This window comes from Heliangelus exortis, chromosome 8 (genome assembly GCF_036169615.1).
Source record: "Heliangelus exortis chromosome 8, bHelExo1.hap1, whole genome shotgun sequence".
Lineage (NCBI taxonomy): Eukaryota > Metazoa > Chordata > Aves > Apodiformes > Trochilidae > Heliangelus > Heliangelus exortis.
Genome location: NC_092429.1, coordinates 166,833 through 188,898, shown reverse-complemented (window position 1 = coordinate 188,898; position 22,066 = coordinate 166,833). Strand labels below are relative to the sequence as shown.

General features: G+C 38.1%; 1 protein-coding gene across 2 annotated transcripts in view; it reads right to left on the bottom strand.

Moving 5' to 3' along the window:
• The window catches only part of SLC44A5 (solute carrier family 44 member 5), a 73,386-nt gene that overhangs the window by 28,574 nt on the left and 22,746 nt on the right, over positions 1 to 22,066 (bottom strand). For both annotated transcript variants that reach the window (XM_071749820.1, XM_071749819.1), the window contains exons 2-11: positions 21,524 to 21,572; positions 15,651 to 15,724; positions 11,086 to 11,170; positions 10,193 to 10,277; positions 7,270 to 7,398; positions 6,440 to 6,500; positions 4,720 to 4,843; positions 3,474 to 3,557; positions 1,030 to 1,142; positions 471 to 602 (exon numbers count right to left, since the gene is read on the bottom strand). In XM_071749820.1, coding sequence (XP_071605921.1) covers positions 471 to 602; positions 1,030 to 1,142; positions 3,474 to 3,557; positions 4,720 to 4,843; positions 6,440 to 6,500; positions 7,270 to 7,398; positions 10,193 to 10,277; positions 11,086 to 11,170; positions 15,651 to 15,724; positions 21,524 to 21,572 — 936 coding nt within the window. The remainder of the gene's footprint in view (positions 1 to 470; positions 603 to 1,029; positions 1,143 to 3,473; positions 3,558 to 4,719; positions 4,844 to 6,439; positions 6,501 to 7,269; positions 7,399 to 10,192; positions 10,278 to 11,085; positions 11,171 to 15,650; positions 15,725 to 21,523; positions 21,573 to 22,066) is intronic.

Genomic DNA, 22,066 nt, shown 5'->3' with positions numbered 1-22,066 from the left:
AACCAAGAAGTTTTGTAGACAGACAAAACGACAGAAGTGACAAAATCCCTGAGCCTTGGCTTGTCTGGAGGTTTGCAAAGGGACATGTGAATTGGCTTCAGGTTCCACAGCCTGGACATAGTCTCAGAATCCAGACCCAGGTGGTCACAGGTGATGGTAAATTGTGATCCCAATCATGATCAGTAGCCATAGCCATCAGAACTGCAGTGGGCAAATGACCACTATGGTGCTCAGAGCCACAGACTTTGTTCAGAACAAAGTTTTTGTAGCACACATTTCAGCACCTATTTTTGATATGGTTCCCCATGAAGTAATACATACTCAGGTTTCTTTAAAGCTGGTCTCATTCCAGTTCAGCTGCTAAGTCAATGTAGCTTGTCACAAAAAAGGAAAGCCGTGTCAATCATGATGCGTTCTAGATGAGGACCAAGAAGACCTACTTTTTATTTCCAAGTTAAAAGGGCACTTACTAAATGCTAACCATGTTTGCCTCAGCTGCAGGTACACTCTGAAGTCTGTCTGGAATCCAATATCATAAACAGTGAGGTCTGACCCAGGTATTCCTTTAAGATGATCATACTCCCAGTAACAATGCCAGATGCCTTTAAAAAAAAAAAATCAGTATTAAGTAAGTGTTTCTGAAGAGTGCAAAGACAAGGTTTTTTTTTTCAGAAGTCTCTTGTAAGCCACATGCTTTGCCCTCGGTTTGTCAGGTAAGAAAAAAAAATTACTGCGAGACTAGTCAATTCTTACATTGCATGTATAGGAAAGAAATACCAGTACAAGTGAATACAGGCTAAGCATACTGTGGGTGGATAATTCAGCCTACTACATCTGTTGCTAAGTATCAGCACAGCTGGTTTCTTACTAAATTTCATTGCTATTTAAGCCCTTCTTAACATAACTGTCTCTAAAACTAGGCATTAACTCTCCCAATTCTACCATTTACTTGATGTAATTACAGATACTCCTTGCCCAAACTTAACCAATAAAGAAAAATACCCTCAGAAGCTGGCAGATTAAACCTACCATAACCTATAATTCCAATCACACCAAAGATGAAAATCCAGAAGAGAACCCCAGCTGTGAACCTCAGTAACACAAGGAAAAGGAGACTCACAATCATTGCAATGAACAGCCCACTAGAAAGACAAGAAAACAAGGAAAACAAGTGTGAGAACCATCGCTTGCATGCCTGTTACTCCAAATGAGGGTCACTTCATTTCACATAAAAGAATGAAAATCTTCCTTATGAAGTGCATCACCATGATTATTATCTGCAATTAGAAACAAGCAGCTTATACATGATGACTGCATAGGGCAGAACCAGAAATGTTTGTAGACAATTGGTTCTCAAGTTGCCTGAATGGGACTAGCACAATGCATTTTAGGTCACTTACACCAGCTAAACAACTCACTGGATTTTTTGGACCATGGTCTAATTTACAGAACACAAAGTTAAACTGGAGGAATATCCCTGTGTGTAGAGGCTGCTGGTGTATGTCCTCCTTTAGAAATGCCTACTTGAAAAGAAGTATCAGTAAAGTAACATTCTAGGAGCTTTCCTAGACTAAAAAGGATTTACATTTAGGAGGAAACGCAGTGACTCTTTCTACCCATCATAAGAAGAAATGATCAGGGCATTGTGATGCATAAAAAGAAAGTACTAAGAGCTATTAATGAGGCCCCTAGAAAAGACATGTACAGAGACATGTTCTCTTTATCAAGTCTGCAGTAGGAAAGCATTTGTTTTTGTTTCACTTCCAGAAGGCAACTCAGAAAGGAAAAAATTACTGCAAAAGCCCTTTTTACTCAGCAAAGCCTTCTAAAGCAATGTGAATAAAGTGATGTGAATAATAATAATAATAATAATCATCATCATCATCATCCCCTCCAACAAACATCCAGCTCAGATGCTTCTTAGAACATTTAATTTAAAACTTCTTGCATGTGTTCTGTATCTTCTCTTCTGAATGTTCCCAGCTTATTTAGCCAGTTACCAAAGATAAAAAAATAGGTCAGCCTGATCATAAACAGTCAAAAACAGATGTTTTGGGCAAACTAAGCCAGATGGGCAGAAAAGAACCTCAGCTTCTTTAGTTAAACCTTTGTAAGCTGGTCTTAAGTCCTTTAAAGGGTTCCTAGCGTGATCTATTTTCCTTTTTTGAATGGCTAGCTTGAAATTCAGAATGTGTTCCTCAGAAAAAAAGTTGTCATTTAGGGGCTTATAACTCTTTAGAGTTTTAAGTTATCATTATCTAAAGTTATTTTTAGCTACATATGAGTCCTAGTAGTACCCAAACTGAGTACATGATAACAACTGTCCTCAACAGACTGGTTACGTTAAACTGAGTCTTGAAAGCAGCAGCTCTTTTGGGGTATACAAAGAAGACTAGAGCAGGTCCCTATTTAATTTTTAATTCAGCATCCTTTCGATAACAGGCCTTCACTGTCATCACCCAAACTCTGGCACTTAAATATGTTTTTCCAGAATTCATTTGATGTGTGCTATCATAAAAATTCTATCCCACTACTTTAAAAGTGGCTTCAATTTCTTATAAAAATATCACATTTGAAATGTGGAAACTAGCCTCAGTATTTAGAATTTCTGTTCAAAAAACAGTCAGTTGTTTCTCCAGTTTATCTGTTCAGTGACCCCTCCTTTTGAAAGAAGCTGAACCATAAACTTGATTGCATTAAGAGATGTAGAGAGAAGTGAGCTTGCTAAATACCAGTGAGTTTCCTGCTTCTGAACACAGTAGCAGACTCTGAGAACACTGTACTCCCCCTAGAGACAGAACACCTTTAAAGACTGGCTATTTAGGTTTCTGACCTATTTTCCTTGTTGAGTTTATCATACAAAGTTTATATATCTATTGTTGTAGATACACATTCAGGCTTCAATAATATATGCTTAACATGTGCATGCTATAGGTTCTCATCTTGAAGCAGCTGGAAACCCTTCCCCCTCATCCCATCCCTCCAGGCCCTTGTCCAAAGTCCCTTCCCAGCCTTCCTGGAGCCCCTTCAGGCACTGGAAGTTGCTTTGAGGTCCCCCATTGCAACTTGCTCTTCCTGTGGCTTTAACCACAAGTATATTGCTAGTATGGAATTAGAAATTATGTGCATATATACTAATGACACTTAGAAACTGCAACTGGCTTGAAAATCTCTTAATTAAGATTTTTCACTTTAGGAATTACCACGCAGACAAGTCCTGCAACACAAGGCAGCACTTCCTATTTTTCCGCCTGTTAGGATATTAAAAAGTTACTCCAGATTGACTGACGTGCTGTGCTATCCTCATGTCAAGAGCCATAACAGCATTACAATGGTGTGATGACAGGAAATTACAGGTGTTCCTTCAATTTAAACAGAGAATTGATAACAAACACATAAATTGTCTATTTTTTTTAATTCTCTGCTCCAAAGCGAGTTTGGAAAAAGTAAAAAATACTCATGAAAAATCTTACATTAAAATCCAATACCAAGAAATGGCATAGTCTTCAAAAATTTTCACTCCAACTGATCTTGCGTCCAGGACATTATTGATGCCACTGAGAAAAGACAAAGAAAATGTTACTTTAGGTATAAAAGCAGACAACAAAAGGCTCAGTGGAAGAATGTGAAGTGTCTTTGGTAGAGGTAAGAGTATGTTACTGTACTCCAGCCTCAGTTCTGTAACTACGCCAACATCAGTTACACCAAAGGAAAAAAAAAGGTGTAAAAATGTTTATACAGCTCCCAAAAAAGCTTTTTTCAAAAGGGTTATGAGTACTAATTATTACCAGATAGAATAATTTGTTCTGTCACAAGAACCATGTATACTGCTAAGGTCTGCAATGTACCAAGAGCCAAACAGTTGTGAACTGGTCATAGCAGAGAAGCAGAAAACAGCTCAGTGAAGCAAAAGGTTGACTTCATGGAACAGTTTTCCTATCTTGTAAAGTTCTTGCCCATATTACTCTTTTCCCAAGATGAAAACAATGATCTTCTTATCAAAGAACAGACAATATAGTTGTGGATGCCAAAAGAAGGGGACTTGCTAGAGTACAGGTGTTACCCCGGTGTTGGTAAGGTGCTAGAATATAACAGCTTTGGGTTATGAGAGGTAAGAACAGGTACCCCTGTACTCCAGACAGGCTGAGGACTGACAGCAGGTGGAAAAGTGAGACTGCTGCAGTTCTCTCATCCTGGTTGATGCCCAGGACTGGAGATGCTTGCTGTCCCTCTGTAAGGGAGGTGTGGTCATGCATCAGAATCCCTTGCACTGATTTTTGGCCTTTAGACACATACTAAGAACAGGAGAACCCTGATGAGGTGAGATGCCCAAAGCAGTCCAAGTTAGTGGAAAGGCCAGCAATAGCTGAGGCCATTACTGGCTGGCCTGAGTCCTGCAGCATGAGGATTTAATTTTTAACCTATTTTAGCTTTCTTTAATACTAATTTTTGCTAGGAAAAACAACAAGGATGTTTTCAAAACTGACAGTCACTCTGAGACAACCTGACTAAAACTTTTGTCTCCTTGCCCATTTCTGCATACCACAGTGCTGTTTTTTCTCACTGGAATTTTTCAAGCATCCAGACATAGAGACCATTTACTAGCAAGTCTTGCCCTTCACCCATTTGCTACAGCAGATTCTGATTATTTTTTCAATTCCTAAATTATTTCAGCATCTCAGAATCCAAAAACAAGCACTTCAGAAGCATAAAACTTACTTCGCAGCTTCCCTGAGATCAGTTACATTTCTTGTTTTCCCTCTCCCATCTTTGAACGTTGTCTGATTTGCCACAGTTAGCACACCATTCTTCGTGGAGAAGTCTGGGAAGCATCTCTTAAGAACTATTAAAAATATCAAAACAAAGCATGCACATTACATTTCATGTCAAACTCCACTTTTATTGTCTTGTAACATATTAAAATAATTTCAGATACACAGTCAATTGTTTATCAACTGGTTATCTAATGACATATTGACTTTGACAAATCTTGGAAGAGCCATTATATTCAGTATTATGATTTTTATGATCTGGGGCTTTTTGTCCAAGTTCAGGCATGGTGAGATCATAGCTTTCAACTGGAGATTCTAGGTGCTACTGAGTAACAAAAGTAGTATCTGTAGCAGTTTAAGAATTTGTAATAAATGCAGAACTTACTCTCTGTCAGTAACTGGGCAGCTTACAAAACCTGCAGCTTCTCATGTATGTCATTTCCTGGTAATAATCAAACCAGTCCCTAGGGACAGACCCAACATGACTGGTAACGAATGGCATTAGCTCACAAAACAACACACAAGTGTCAATTCCTCATATGCCAGATGAGCTCCAGTACTGCCACTATCACTAGATAGTGATAGAGAGGAAGCAATGCAAAAGAGACAGAAACTACTGGTTTGACAGAGGGAGGTGGGGATCATGAAAGAGAGAGAAAAGGAGAGATGTTCACATACTCATCTATGCTGCTCTGCTCTTTGCTCAGAAAGTCCTGGTTTTCATTCCAAAGGGAAGAGCATGTCAGTCCTCCTACACAGCTGAACTTTAATTCTGTGGTTTCCTTACCAGGTTCCAATGAACACTGATGCCAGGATTCAATATTCAGTCTAGAATATCTACCCCACCAATTATTCTGAGGAAATAATTAGGTGACATGTCTCTTCTCCTCCCTCTGTAATCTCTGTTCCTTGTTGCAGTCTAAAAGAAGATAACAGCTTCTATGCAACTTATTTTCTGCCTTTTGAGCCAGTATATCAGTTTTCATATAAACTTCATTTTTACAAAAATTCAATCCATATTTTCTTTTTTTTTTTTTTTTTCTTAATAACCTGTCCCTGGTTTACATGCTGTCTGTTTTAAAGCATGAAAAAACAAACAGCAATTTCTTAGTTACATGAGCTTCTGGGTCAGTAATAGATACTCTTGGTATTAGACGTCTGCATCTGAGATGAGCTGAGATCTCTGGTTATCTACTCAGAAACACCTGCTGACCATAGTGACAAAAACATTTTTTGGCCCCCTAACTCTTCTGTATGCCTTGCATAGCCAGCAACACAACTGAAAAGGTAACTGGGCTTAGATATCATCTTAACTTCAACAGCTATCCATAGGATCCCTCCTGCATTCATGGCATTTTCTTGATGCCAATGGGGTTGCTTCCTCACATGTTTTGGAAGGCACAATTTGAGCTGTAAAGCTTTTGTAATAAGTTATGATTCAAGAGCAGGAAAAAGCTCAGCTTGACATGATCCCAGTTGGATATTCATGGATGGCAGGTCAAAAAAAAAAAAATCTTTACAAACTGTTTGAAATTGAATGGAAGTCATTGCCAGATAACAGACAGCTCCTAGCGACCTTGCCACAAAACACTTTTCAGGCTTGAGCTGTGCTTCAATATGAATACTTCTAATTTGCTAAGATGTGTGTAAGAAGTAGAGCCACTCACAAGGCCTGCTTGGAATGATCATCGAAGGACAATCTTCATCACGTAGGACTTGAGCAACAGACTGAAAAGAGGAAAAATAGGAATGCTTAATACATAGCAGAATAACTGGGTGTTTTCTGTTTCTCACCCAGTCTGAGAAATTGCCCAAAACTAGGCATTGTAGCCTCCTCCCCAGATTTGACTTTGAAGCTGCAAGATACACTCATGATATCATAAGAATCCAAACTGTTGCTGTGATTCAGGAAGATACTCTTCCTTCCTTTTCCAGTGACAAAAAGGAAAAGACCTGTTTACTAAGGAGCAGCATCTAAGCCAGAAGTGATTGGGCAATTGTTCCTTGCTTCCCCTTTGCCTTTTCTCTGAAGACCAAGAATTTAACACAATTAATATAGCTGAATTACAAGGCATTTTAAAGATAGGAGAAATAACATTGTATATTCAAGTGCAAAATTTATTACAGGAAGGGTAAGTCGATTTTCCTAGATAAATTAAGTCGCTAAGTAGCTTTAGATAATTCATGAGCCTTAAGAACAGGTTTGAGATACTCTGCTGTGAAGTACCTAAGTTTTAAAGCATATTGCTTGCCACACTACTGCAACTACATGAGGAGCTCCAGATATTCTCTTAAGCAAACAATAGTTATGTAAAGGGTGGGAGATCTGGTGTGCACACAAGGCCTACACTCCCAGTGAAATCACATAAATGGGAAAACACCTTGTATGGTGAAATCAGAATAATTAAAAGCTTTCAAGTAGCTCAGTAAAATCATGCATATTACACATTGATTGGAGAAATGTAATCTGTCCCCTATGGACACACACACACCTTACCTTGCGAGGATTGTTAAAACCAGGCTTGCAGAACTGCCGGAAGTAATTCCACTGATCTGGTTTGTATCTGTAGGAAGCCTGAACATCAATGTAGGTGGCAAACCTGTCTGGGCACTTGGACACACAAAGCTGCAAGAAAAGAAAAAAAAATTAGTAAAGATACACTGTCGGTAGAGAGGGGTAAGGAAAGTCAATACAATTAAAAAGTAAGAAAAAGGCTGCCTATTGAAGTGCACTGTTTTATGGATTTTCCTTCAGTAATGTCTACTGCAGTATTTAGAAAGGGACATGTTTTTCCTTTTGATTCCCTAGATGATACTTCTAAAATTGTTTGATAAAATACACTTTCAAAGTCTCTCCGCATATCTGGCATATCAATCCACTTGATATATCTTCCTAGGTTCTACACATTCTGGTAGATATGTAAAGCTTTCAGTCTGTTAAAAAAAAGATTTGTTGGATCCACCTCTGCTTTCATCAGTAGCAGTGCCTATGAGCGAGGTGGTGCAGTAGCTACTTTCACAGGTTATGTGTAATTTCTATCATGCATAAGAACTTTATTTTTAAAAGTCTCATACATTTAAAGTTGTTCCACCTTCCTATGTTTCTACACAGTCTCTCCAGTCAAATACATCTCTGCAGACACAGTTCCAGTCAAGTTAAGGGTAAATCAATGTAAGGTGATTTATAACTGACGAATGATAAATCTTCCCCAGTTACACAGCAAGGGCGTTGCATATGCTAGGAATGACATTTATACCACTCAAGGTACACCCATTACAAACCCAATTTATGTGAGAAATCAGGTGAGGTCTAGGGCTTGATGCATGCATTCACTCAGAAGTTATGATTTAGATTTACGTAAACGGAGAAGCAGACGCCCCAATAAACAGACTCTGAAAGCTCTGCTGGTCACAGGAATCATGCTAGTGTTCTTACTCCTCACTGTTCCTAAATACTGTATTTGAAGTCCATCTTTTTAGCAAGTTTCAGCTTTTTCTAGAAGGCTGTTCTCTTTTTCAAAGCTGTGCTACTCAAGCACCCAGATATCCAAGTACCAGAGAGACATTACACACAAAACTGTATTTCACATCCAGGGCATTCCATCACCTAAAGGAATTTGGGGAAAAGATCTTGTACTAATCCTTAGAGCACAGTAGATATTGCAAGAAGGTCTTTCTATCTGAGTACTACAGTTGTACAGACTACTCACAGGCCAAGGAGCAAAGACACTTTTCAGCTTCCTAGGTGTCCTGGGTTTGGTTGGGATAAAGCTAATTTTTCCTCTTGAAACCATGACATTGGGACAAGTGACCAACAAGTATATACTTTACTATAATCTCAGTTTCCCATCTGTGAAGCTGGCAGTGAAATGTCTATGGATCCAGTGAACTGTAACAACAGTTGCAAATCCAGTCTTACAAACAGAAGCTTTTTCCACGCCAGTACTTGAGGTTTTTTCTCCTGCTATTTTATATAAATGGGATAGGAATTAAAGACCCTGTCTGCAGTTCAAAAGAGAAGATATCAAGCAAATGTTTCTTCAGCATTTTCACGAGAGACCAGAGAACTAACCATCTGCAGCAGCAAACAGCATTCAAAAAAAACCATTCTCAGTTTTGGAGATGTTATTTGTTCAAAAATTAATACAATAACTATTCTGCTCCCCCAAACTCTTCTCCAACAAGTATTTCACCATACTTGATTCATGACCACTGCCAGCTTGACTGCAGCACCACTCAAATGCCACACAATGACCTCAGTAGTTCTCAACAGGCTGCCCTGTGCCAGTAACAAAGTCTAAAGACTGCAGGGTAACAGTGTCGGTGTCTGTATGCAGACAGGTGGGGATTTCTGAAGTAAATCTGGTGCTGATAGAGGAATTATCCATTCTGTCAGCAACTGGTCAGTCCTAAGAGGGTTCTTGCTCTTACTTGCTGGAGATTTCCATCTCTTCAGCTGTGTCAAATAGCCCCTATGTCACACTAACTGATAAGCCAGAAACCATAGGGATCCTTGATAGGGATCAGGAGTAAAGGCAAGCTGGAATGGGAAACATTATAAATGACAGTCACCTGAATAAACCATTAACATTTGTGATCAGTACAATGGTTACCATGTAACAACCCTTATCCAAAATTAATACTGGACTTCACTAAATGTTGTCAAGATGGCCCAAGACCATACTCTGTCACCTGCAGTTTATTTACACAGTACAACTATTTTGGCAGCAAAGCTGGATCAGAGCAGTACTGCACGTAATTCCTCTGACCTGCTCCATGCCACAAGTTGTTGCCCTGTTATAAGATGAACTGACATAAGTGGTTGTACAATTGTTCAACAAACCAGGACAGTAAAATGGTCTCATGTAAAAAAGATCAGGAGTTCTGTGGCTGGGTTTATTTCACAGCTTCATGACAAGTTGCAGAAGAGCTAAGGGAGTACAAATTGTGGTAAAAGGCAAGAACAAGCTTTCTGGATCTTCACTTTTGAAAGTACTATAGGTTCTAACCACACTCAGGTACTCCAGTCACTGGGGACAGGCACATTTTCTTGAACGTGTCTAGCTTGCAAAATCCTGGATGACAATAAAAATTATTTTCTGCACTCATTACTACATGCACTAGATAGCTGCCTATGATGAATTCACAAGTAACAAATTAATGTATTTAGCTATTCACTAATGTATTCAATAGATTTGTTTTTAACAATTCCTATCCAAAACACACAATCTTGTGCATTTCTACTTATTTGTCTGATGATCACAGGCTACACAGGCCATGTGCTACACACCATCTATAAAACAATCATATTATATTTTGAAGGATACTTACAATTTTTAAATCCAAACAATCTTATTTCTTGCTCTTAAGCACTGTGACTAAGAGACAGGGAAAATACTTTATCTCTGTATTTCACTCACCTGTGTTGTAGGGCACTGTAGGTTTATTAACACTATGGGACTGGCACATTTCAGAATGTTAAAGTAAAACAAAATGGTCTTGTTCCTATGGAAGTGGATATAAGATAATTAACATTGTAAATATGGGTGCTCATACACTCTGCCATTCAAAAATTCACATCATACATCAACACTGAAATTACATTATTGTGAATGGTCCTACTGCAAAAACAAGACCAAAAAAAAAAAGCAGCAAATCCCAAGCAGACCCTGAATGTTTCATGCCAACACCAGAAGTATTTGTTCAACAGAATGCTAATTCTCAACAGTTATTTTCCACAGCAAGGTTGTGAGCTGAAACAACCCTAGGCACTGTTACAGGTATCTGTAGTCCTGCCTCTAAGAAGTAAGGTTTGTAAAATCAACCTGCAAAAACACTGTTGTTCCTTAGCTTACACTCAACATACTGTGTAGCACACACATAATTACTATCAGCAAATGCTACACTATAAAAGCTCCTATTTTTTGTTGATCAGAAGGTGGCACCAAAATCAATCAAAACCTACAATGCTGTAGGACTTACAGCAGAATTACTTGATGGGTTATTAACGATCTAAAGTTTAGCAGATAGAAACTCTGCGATCTAGTCACTTTTTATGGAACTGGTGAAGCAGTCTTTAAGTGGTATTGATACTTTATCAAAAATATTCTCTGAATTACAAAAGCAATAGCATTATAGTAATAATTAAGTTCTGGCTTTGCACTGAACAACTAATCTGTTTCTGAACATTATTTGGAAAAAATACAGTAAGAGCATTGCTGTCTCTTCAACTTCCTACAGGAAGCCCTAGCAGAGATATTTAAACCTCATAGTGCACGAGTAATAAAGGTATGTGAATGGATTTAGTACTCACTCGTTGAGGGTATCTTTCTGACCACAGAACTGCCCATAGCTATCAGTTGGATAAATCACTTTCCTGGGGTCTCCGTGCACCCAAGCTGCAAATACATATGCATCTTTTAACATTTAGGACAAGTGTATACAAGTAATAGTTGAAAGTGACCTACATGAAAATCTATTACCTCTAATACAGCACTTTAATCTTTGTTCATCACAACAAAGAGTATTGATTTGCATATTTCCTAATGCAAAACCAAACTAAGACTATAAACCTGAACTAAGACATGGATGAATTAGTAAGAAAGCAAAACAGCTGACTTTTTACCTTCAGGGCTCATACATCCAAAATACAAGGAAATGGACTTGAAAAGTAATAGTTATTGAAAGGGAAAACAAGAGATGCTAACTATGTAGACAAATTTGAGTGTTCACTGACAACCACAAAGGCATTGGAATTAATGGGACTACCCGGCTGTGTGACAGGAATACACAGGGTGTGACTAAATCTAATGGACCTCATTTGCACTAAAACTGGAAACAAACTCTCACTTTGTAAATGAAAACATTTCCTGACCTCATGCTTGGCAGACATCCCATTTTTCAGTTATTAGGTCTGCACCTGGCAATTTACATATTACGTGTCCTGGTTTCACTGGGACAGAATCATAGAATCAATTTTTCTGTTAAGAAAAGCTAAAATTTTGAGAAGACTGCAGCAGCTGCTAGGTGAGAACAAAGCAGATAAGGCAGCCAGCCATGCTCTGTAGGTTCCTACAGAGATCAAGGCCTCTGGCTTTGTTTTTTACTGTTTTATTAAATTTGTTTCCATTTCAGACCAGGGGTGTCCTCTCCTCCTGATTCCCCTTCTTGGTGGGGATGGGGTCACTGGTGGACAGAAGAGCTGAACAATGTTCTGCCCCCAAATGCAGCCTGAACAAAGTTGTTATGCTTGCACAAACCACAGTACTGAATAAGTAGAGAGGTTTATATTGAACTTTTAAACTTATTTTCTCCATTTTGAAGCAGTATTTCTCTTCCAAGCCACTTTCACCTGCATTAGCATTTCCCTTTGAGGATCAAGCACACACTGGATCACTATTAGTATGATTATTACTAAGCTGCAGTGTGAAGACCTAACCAAGCTTCTGAACTGTTCTGACTACTAATTGCTTATTTGACCCTAAATAATGGAAATTTCATTTATTTTTAAGTTTCATCAGAAAGCAAGATATAATGTCAGAATATAATTCCATACCACTACCCTGAGCTGACATCCTATAATCAGGTTGCTCGAGAACTCTTAGAAAAGACCATTGATCTTCTTCCAAACATTACCCTGTGCTTGTATTATGTGGAAAAGATTACAGGTAGTACTAAGATCTTAGTCCCAACCTTCCCCGTCTTGCACTATACACTGAATGTCAGGAGCCCACTTAGCATACACTTTAGGTTTTTATCTGTGGAAACCAACTTGAACTTTCTTCCCTATAATCACCCTGTTTTGTCTCAACTTTGTGACATCATATTTGTCATTTGTGAAACTGTTGTTTTCCTCAAGGTCACACTGGTAAGAATAATGGTGTTTAACAATAATGATATGTGCAGCAGAGACCGAATCTATGTAAAATCTCACAGACTGCAAATTTATTGAAATGTTCAGGACTGATGCACAACACATCTTCAGTGACTTGCAAATAGTTACAGGGAATCTGTAGCACTGCCTTTCACCTAGAATGGTTTTAGGCTACCAAAATAAACCTGCTAGTTCTTTTTAACCTATCTTAGTTTTCCTGTGCTTTGGAGCTTGTAAACTAACCCACTGCTTGGTATCAAACGCTTTCTGAACATTCAGTCTAACCATATTTCACATTCACTCTGATGCTCAGAGAAAGCTGAAGGGCTTCACCAGTGTCATATATCATTTACTTTTTTATTTGTTAGCCCCCACTTAATTATTTTAGTGCTTTTCTCTCAGTAGTTTTCAAGTACCCCTAAATGGTAGTAATCATCCTTTATATGCCTAAGGTTTTAGGCATGGTTTTGATAAAACACTATTAAAACCAATCTGATTTACCACACTTTGTGAAATCCCATCATTGGGACCAAGTGCTGGGTGGATGAAGGAAGATGCCTCTCATCTGAATTCCAAAGGAAAAAAAAATTGAGTCTGATGTACAACATATATTTTGCATTTAATTAACTCTGCATCAGAAAGGGATATTGCCAAAAGAAGAGAAAATACACAGCTCCACTCATTGCCTGTGGCAGGGCTAGCCTTTAAGAGTAATAAACTCAATCTTCTGTCACCTTTGTTGCAAACTAAGAGCAATGACAGTGAAAGAATCCATGGGATAAACTGGTTTCCTGGCCTAGTCAGTGAATAATAAGCACCTAATTCAACAGTTCTCAGTGAGTGAAGGCTGTTGTCAGAACTGGCCTGACACAGCAGCACCATGTGTTGCACCATTGTGCCACACTATTGGTGACTCAAACACTAAATGAGAAGGAATCTAGTCACATAAAATCCTATTCCAGCATGCTCTGATGTTCATAAAGCTACAGTGTGGGTGCTGGCACAAACATCTGGGCTAGAAAAGAAAATTAAAGAAAGCTGAGCTGTATTATGCAGTTGACTCAGCCATCAGGGCAGCAACGTGACATCCTGTGACACCGGCGCAGCATTTTCAGGATGCCTGTAGTTCTGTCAGTCCTTTTATTGATATGGAGCCAACACATATGAACAGTATCAAAAATAGCTCTTGTCTATCACTACATGTGTATCAGCTGTACTCTTTTTTTTCTGTGCTCTATGGGTTATGTCAGTTGTAAAGGCTGGAAAGCTCCAGGTTAAGGAGAAAATATGAGTAGAACAATGGCATCCACAACTGCAAATCTGTTTATACTATCTGTCTCATTCCCTCTACTGTGTATTTTTGAAGTCTTTCATATACCTATTTTGCTCCCCTTAAGGGTATATTTTTAATGCTTTTATGTATGGAGAAACTGACCTGTCTCACGGCTTTTAAACACAAGCAATTTACTAATGTACTGGAAAAGGTACATTAGTACCTTTTAGTACCAATTTACATGGTACAGAAACCCATCTTGGTAACACTGGTATTGTATAAGCATCCCTTGGAGCAATACAACAAGAGCTAATCCTTGAATTAATGTGTCCTTTGGAATGTGAGGCTCTTTCCCAAGGCAACTTATTTGCTGCCTTTTATGTGCACTTTTCTGAATTTAAATAATCTTAAAATAAGAGGCTAACCATTTGTAAAGTGCTGCCCAGAGAGGCCCAGTGTCTCTTCAATAAATACAAAGGGTTAAGTCAGTTTGATGGGAAGTAACACCACACAGAATACTAAATTAACACTATTAGTTCATCTGTAAAGTTAGAAGAATTATAAGAAAGTGAATTATACAGTAACTATTTCTATTCAGTGCAATTACTAAATAGCAGCCATCACTGAAGCAGAACTAAGAAAGGCTGGTACGAAAAAACATTTTGTTTCATCTTTCAAAGAGAATTTATTATCTTACTAAGACTACATTTCAGCCCCCACGAAACAAAAAATTTCTAGCCCACTGTAACACAGACACACATATAGCTGAAGCCTATGTGAGCAATACATACAATTATAAGGGAAAAATTTGACTCATTTTCAGTCATAGCAGTTGTGTGATGAGCCTGCATTAATTGCTTACTTTTCAAGCCAAATTAATCAGGGATCCAGGGCAGTAATCACACATACTCAAGAAATTGTGGAAATATGCTTTTTTTGTTGTATATGTTGTATTATGCCACAAGGCATAATTTATCACTAGCAATCAATTTATAACCTATTTTTTCTTGAAGTGGAAGTGATCTTCTTTGACTCTCATGTATTTTGTACAGGGCTGACCACTGGAACTGTACCTAAGCTGATCTCATCTTTTACTTAGGAATAAATTAGAGTGAAAAGAATATTTATATATTTATAATACTTTATGTAAGGCAGGGCCAAAATAACCTTTAACAAGCAAATTGAAAGAGCTCAGATAGACATGCAGGTACACAACAAATCACATGGCCTTTCACATAAAAGCATTGATTCAATTCTCTCACATAAATAAAATACCTATTATTAATTAATATCCTAATGTGCAAACAACTTCAGATCTCACAATATATTAATTTCTCTTACTTCTTACTGCTCACATATGTTATTCAGTTAACATCTTACATAACAAAGAGCCTCTTAAAACCAAAGAGTTTACCTCTAACTTTTTCTGCAAGGTAAAGGACAAATGAAAGTGATTTTTTTCCACCACAGGTACTTTAGAACAGCAAAATTATCTCTTGAATACACTTAATTTTGAGGTTTTCATCAGTAAACACATGATTTTGAACTTTTCCCTAATTACAACAGACACTGAATGTTAACTCCTTATTAACTTCTAGGCAAGGTATTGTTTACTGACAGGAAAGTTTGACATAGGTGTAAGTAGAAGGGACATCTCAGTTAAAAGCTCTAACAATCACAAAGTTGCTTCCCTTGTGTATCAGAAAATATTACTAGACCTGCATTTACTTACCTACAATTCCTAATGCAATGTAGCCCAGAATGACGACTATGAAGATCACACAGCAAATAACATCTGTACAGTGCCTAGGGACAGAAAGAAACTCTTTAAAAAGAAGGTGTTTAATATGACTGTTCACTGACACTGAGGCGTAGAATATTTTAACATGAATAAGATGTCTGTATCTGCATGTGGTAGAAGTCTTATTCACAAAATCAGACCTGAGGACTAAGGCCTGGCTTTTGCAGCAAATAAATGTGTATGCCTTTTGCATTGTAGACAGAAATGAAAATACATGGAGGAACAGGTTAACTATTCTTAAAACAAATAATAATTTATAATACTGAATCTGTGAGATTACTTATGGTATAAGCTGCTACAGGACACTCGCCTCAGCATGCCCTTAAAGCTGGTATCAAATATTGCAAACACTGTGATAAAAGAGAGATTCAGCACAACTTACCTAGCATTATAAATAGCTTAAAAATGGAAAAACAACAGTTTAAGATGAGAAAACCCTATATGCAACTACCACTGATCCCTGCACAAAATTCTGATTCAGCTGCTTGACTTCATTTAGTGCAATCAAAATATGCTCTTTGGGGAGGATGAAAAAAAAAAACCAACAACCCAGCACACTTTGAAGATCTAGACCTTGTTTTACAGACAATCAATTAAAGAAAAGCACTCTCCAGCCTGAAAACTGAGCCAACAACCAACCTGCAAGTATTCAATTAAATTACTGTCTTCTGCTTACTGATGTGCATATTAAGGCAGAGGAGTGGAGATGTGGACCACCAGACGAATTTTTCTCCTGTGTCTGCCCTTGATCAAAGCAGCTCCAGGAGTGTAATTAACATGAAGCATGACACTCCCAAGCAGGCAGAAGGTCACTATGCACTTGTGGAGACCATTGACTCTGAGGGCTCCGACCAGGGTAAGCAGCTCTCTCCTTCATGAGCCCTTGTTTCTAAAGATGTGCAGAAGCAGAATTACCTCTCAAAGAGCTCTGTGGGCCTTGCTGGTTAATAAACCAGCTAATCGTGTCACCAGGATTTAATTAACAAAGCAGCAAATTACTCATAAGAGGGTATGCTGTGTAGAGACTCCTTATCAGAAGGATTTCAGCTGCTGCTATTATTTACCATGTCCAGCTTATCAGACACAGTTTCTGTGGAGAGTTGTATAAAGTACAGGGGTGTGAACTCATAACCACCCCATCTGGGCAGGGCTCATGTACACAGTCAGTCAGTGCTGCACCGGGCTGTCCCCACAGCTGCACCAACAAACTGCTGCTTTTCTGACCCAATCCAAGCCCTGTTCTGCTCTTCCATGACAGAGGAGTGTGCAACAAGCACCCCAGAAAAGCTCAAGTGTGGTTCAAGTTAAAAGTAAAGGACTACCTTATGAAATTATCAATGTCCATCTCTGCTTGCAAGTCCATGCAAGTGGATGTGAGCTGAATCTCACCAGTAAAAGAAATCTTAGAAGCTAAACTCCAACTGAAGCACGTCTTTAGCATTTACCATTCTTTCCATTTTCTAATCAATCCTTCCACTTACAGAAGACCACTGTCTTCTTTCAAGGAGATAATAATGGAAGATCTTTTAAACAGATGGAGAATTTGAACAGTGTTTAGAGGTGCATAAATGGAATGAAAAATCATGTACCTTTCTCCAGAGTGACACAGTTCACACTGCAATAAATTTTAGCAAGGCCAAGGTGGTACAGGACACAAGGTCAATATGACAGTAATCTAAGAAAGGACAACTGCTTCAAGTAGAAGCAGAAATGCTAAAACTTTATTGCTCATATTCCGAGCCTCTGTTCAGAAGCAGCTCTGACACTGCTCAAGTTTGGGTCTCTCCCTGTCAGAGCTGTTTTTAAGAGGTACAGTCCTTAATTCAAGATGTCTCAGGAGACACAGAGTGTCATAAATACTTTAACTACAACTCCTATAGTCTAAAAAACCTTTTCCAGTCCAATTGTCACTGGTCTCATTTTAGAAAACCTAAATGCAATTAAAGGCCACACTCATTTGTGCCAAAGCTTCCTTTTGAAGTTTTGCAGGTACCCATGAACATTTTACCAGGATTTTCTGTTCTGTATAATACACAAACTTCTGTACAGTACCTAGTAATCTCACTGTTGCCAACAATTACTGCTATATATTTTTTTTTTTAAATATACAGTAAGTACATAAATCTTGAGTGGCTTCAGAAAACATTGAAACAGTTCATATGGACTAATACTTAATTCAAAGTAAGTGCTTATTTTACCTGATACTATGGGTGAAACCTTGGATCCATTTAGCACTACTGTTATCTCAAGCAGGTGACCTTCAGTGAGATCATATTACCTCATAAATACAATGCTCCAGAGAAGAGGAAAAAAAAATGTAAAACTTAAATGGGTAAATTAAATCTGTAATGACACAAGGTTACATATTGTGAAGATTCTGGGAGCTTTCAAAGTTGCAGAAACTGGAAGAATTGTAATTGACTCTCCCTAAATAGAAGATACTGGAAGCCCATATTTATTACTGAAATCTAATCACAAATAATTCAGTCATGCTCCAACCCAAAACAGATTTGATACAAATTTTTTCAAACTCAGAAAGCAATCTGCTATTGCAAATCTGTTTTTTCAGTTTGTTTCAGGCTAATGAAGCAGAGCAAATTACTCAGGCGACTGAACTGTTAAACTGAACCCTACAGAAGGTGGATTAATGAAAGTATCATATGAGAATGGGAACCAAGAATGTGCTTATCATACAGACTCTATAATCTTCCTTACAGATAGTGCTACCATACTTTTATATAATGATTATGTGTAACCATTCAAAGATTAATGAGAAAAAAGCACTTTATATTTCTTAAAGATTATGAAAACACTAAAAATGCTTCTGTTCACAGTATTGGAAATGTTGATGGATTTTGGTACTTTTTAGATAACCAAGTTCAAAACACAGCAAGTCTATGTATTTAAACACAGAGTTTCCATGGTGATAAACTGCTGATAAAATCATCAGATTCACCACTTTCAGGTGACGTAATAAAGACCTTCATTTGGTTAAGTGCACAGTTCAGGCTCCCACATCACCATTTAATGCTTGCTGCTGTCATTTTTCTTAATTTATGGAGTCTGATTTGCTTTCTACCATCTCTCACAAACATACTGTCTCCTTGGCCTCTCTTGCTGTGTTACGTGGCAGTGCATGCAAACAGTACTTTGTGTATGTATAACAGCACCCTAGCAAATAAATTAATGCAAAAATAAAATCATTGACGCTCAGTATTAGTACATAAAAGCCATTTATGCACTGACAGTTCATGCATTTAATCGTTAATGGCTGTCTAGAACCTCTCTCTGCTTGGCAGTTTCATGCCTAATCTGTCACAAGTGTGATTTTGCTCACAATGCTGCACTAGCAAGAAGCTAAGATGTTTATCAGTTAAACAGAACAAGCGTCTACAAATAGTCCTGAGCCCAACACTCCAACCACAGAGCAAAACGAGGCTCAAGACATTCACAGTGTGAGTTTCAGGTTTCCCCTTTCACCTCTGCTGGCACATTAAGCTCACTGCTACTGTCCTCATTTCTGAGTCCCTCCTCCCTGCCTGCCTAACAGCTTGCATTTTGAGACATCCTTAAGTCATCTTGAGCTAGGGCAATGTTAGCCCATGCCAAACAATGCCAAAAATAGCTCTGAAGACCCCTTTCTTCATTGGGCTGAACTGAGAAGTGAGATCTCACAGCGGCATTGAAGGCATCATCCTGCACAGCTGAATAAAAATGCAGGGCATCCATAACCAAAAGTTTGCAGAGAAAAGTTCCTTTCAAAATCTGCCATGAATTGCCACTTCTACTCCGGAGGCCAAAAGTGTACAGAGAAAGTATTCATACAAGTTTTCACCACAAGCTGTTTTCCATTTACTTAAATTTGTCATTTCTTAATGAGAATGACTGATCCACACTGACCTGCACGGATTTGCTGACAAGACGTCTTGAGCTACAGGCCACATGCTTAAGGAAGTACTGTTTAGTTCTGGAAAACTCAAAGTTCAGTATCTGCAAATAAGCAACATCTGTAGACACTGCATGCCCCAAACCAGAAATACGAAACAAAACCTGATGTGTCTCACATGACAAATTTGCCTGAAGTCCAGTAGGAGAGACCATTTCAGTGCCAATGGGAGGGACAGACGGACTGACAGACAGACAGACTGACAGCTTTAGGGCTGTGACACTAGACAAGTGTTCATATGTCCAGAAACTGAGAGGTACCCAACTTACACAGTTCCTAAGACTGAACCTCTGGGGGCAGGGAAAGATGTCTTGGAGGAAATTTCTGCCCTTGAGGAATCAGAGATAGCTTGGAGTTAAAGTATGATGTGCTAGATTTTTTCTCAAATGAATTCAGTTAAACTGACCATCCGATGTGTTGTGAGGAAGGTACACACCTCCAGCTCAGAGTAACAGGGAAAACTAGGAGTTCCTGTTTTCCCCTGAAAAGTTGTTTCCTGAAGCCCCTGCTACAGCAGGAGAAACTGCAGAGCTACTGCTTCAACTTGTAAGTTTACTCACTTGTTGGATACAATGTATAAAATTTTACAAGTATATTTTGGTAGTAAAGCACATAGATAAACAATAATATCCCGAAATCACTAATATCACTTAAATTCATTTCTATATATAGTGCAAGCAAAGTCTCACTGGCAGTATCACAAAGATACTTTTCAAATTAGGATCAACTCCCTAAACAAATATCTCCATTTGTTTCTAAAATCATTAGCTTTCAGAAAGGAAACAAAGAAATATATCTCATGCAGACAAAAACTGTGTGTGTTCAAGTGAGATTAGCACAAGGCTGCAGTGTTCTTCTCTGCCATAAGTTTTTCCACTGAGAAAGATAACATTGATAAAAAACTTGTGGTTCTCTAATTTATTCTTCTCATTAAAGATACTAAATGCTGGTTTAGAACTAGCATTATAACAAGACTGTTCTGGCAGGAGGCTTTTTAACAACGAAGCATGTTTCAGAACTACCTTTATGTTAGACACAATCCGCTTTTTCAACGCCTATTTCCACTATACACATTGCCTTACTGAACACCCCTTCTACTCACCACTGTCCAACACTAGAACCACTGGCAACAGCTCTCTTAGGGAAAAAAAAAAAAAAAAAACTAAAAAAGTTCAGCTAACTAAATCTCCTTGCAAAGCATCCATCTGACAACAACTGTAATCCATGGAGTAATCCATTCTTTAATGGGCATTATTATATCACTAGTCAGATTTGGCTTAACTGTTTCTCAGGCTCTTATTGGCTTGGAGGATAGCTTGGTGCTCAACAACTTCAAAAACATCATTTCTGCTCTACAGCACCTCAAAATGCATCAGCTTCAGCAGTCATAATGATGGGATGTGACCTTTTTCATCTCTCTGCACCTTTCAGTGCAGATATGTACAATTTCCAGCCTATGTCCCTAGAAACCTATCCTGTGTATTTTTCAAATATGGAAACAATTTTTTCCCCTGATCAATAAAAACTGAGGAAACTGACAATGAAATCATAGAAAACCAGCTTCCAACTGAAGGACAGAATGTCCTGTGCTGCATGAAAATGGAGTGCATCACATGGACGTGGCAGACCAGAACATACCACCACCTCAAATGGTCCTACTTATATCAGCACAAGATAAGATACGACGTACTAGACAATACGAGGCATACAGAATTAGCACTCAAACTGAAAGAACTTAAGAGCATACAGTTAATATTCCCCAGTAATCATACATCCTTGAGGGTGGTAAGGATTGTGTTCTGGATTTAGAAGAATTACAAAACCAAAAGTATTAAATAGAATGGGTTAAGATATTTACCTGTTATGAATAGGTCCTCTGAACTTTGGGTCAAATTTCCTTGGTTCACCTGCATTTAAAATAAAACAATATAAAAATATGTCCTTATTTAAAAAAAAAAAATCTATAGAGAGGGGGGTGTTATCAGTCTTTTAAGAACATATAAACTATTACTGTTAAAATAATTCCATGCATTTCATCAGTAATTCACAATTCAACTACCTACTTTTTGTAGATGAGATCAAAGTTTATTTTCTTCTAGTTTAAAAACTTTGTGGATCTCATATTTACCATACAGAGTACATAGGGATCTCCTTTTCTGAACACACTGGTGTTAAAAGGTGCTACTAGCCTAAGATTTCCTGCACCCACAGAAAAAAATACTTAGTTTTTTCAATGAGAGAATAATTCAGCAACTTCTCAAAAGCAGAATTTACTTATTACCTAAAGCCAAACTTGGTTCTTGGTTTGTATCTGAACAACCTTATCAGAATACACACAGAGCAGTACAATAAACACAGCAGACAATAAAATTCAGTTTGCCCTTCATGTGAGGTATTCAGG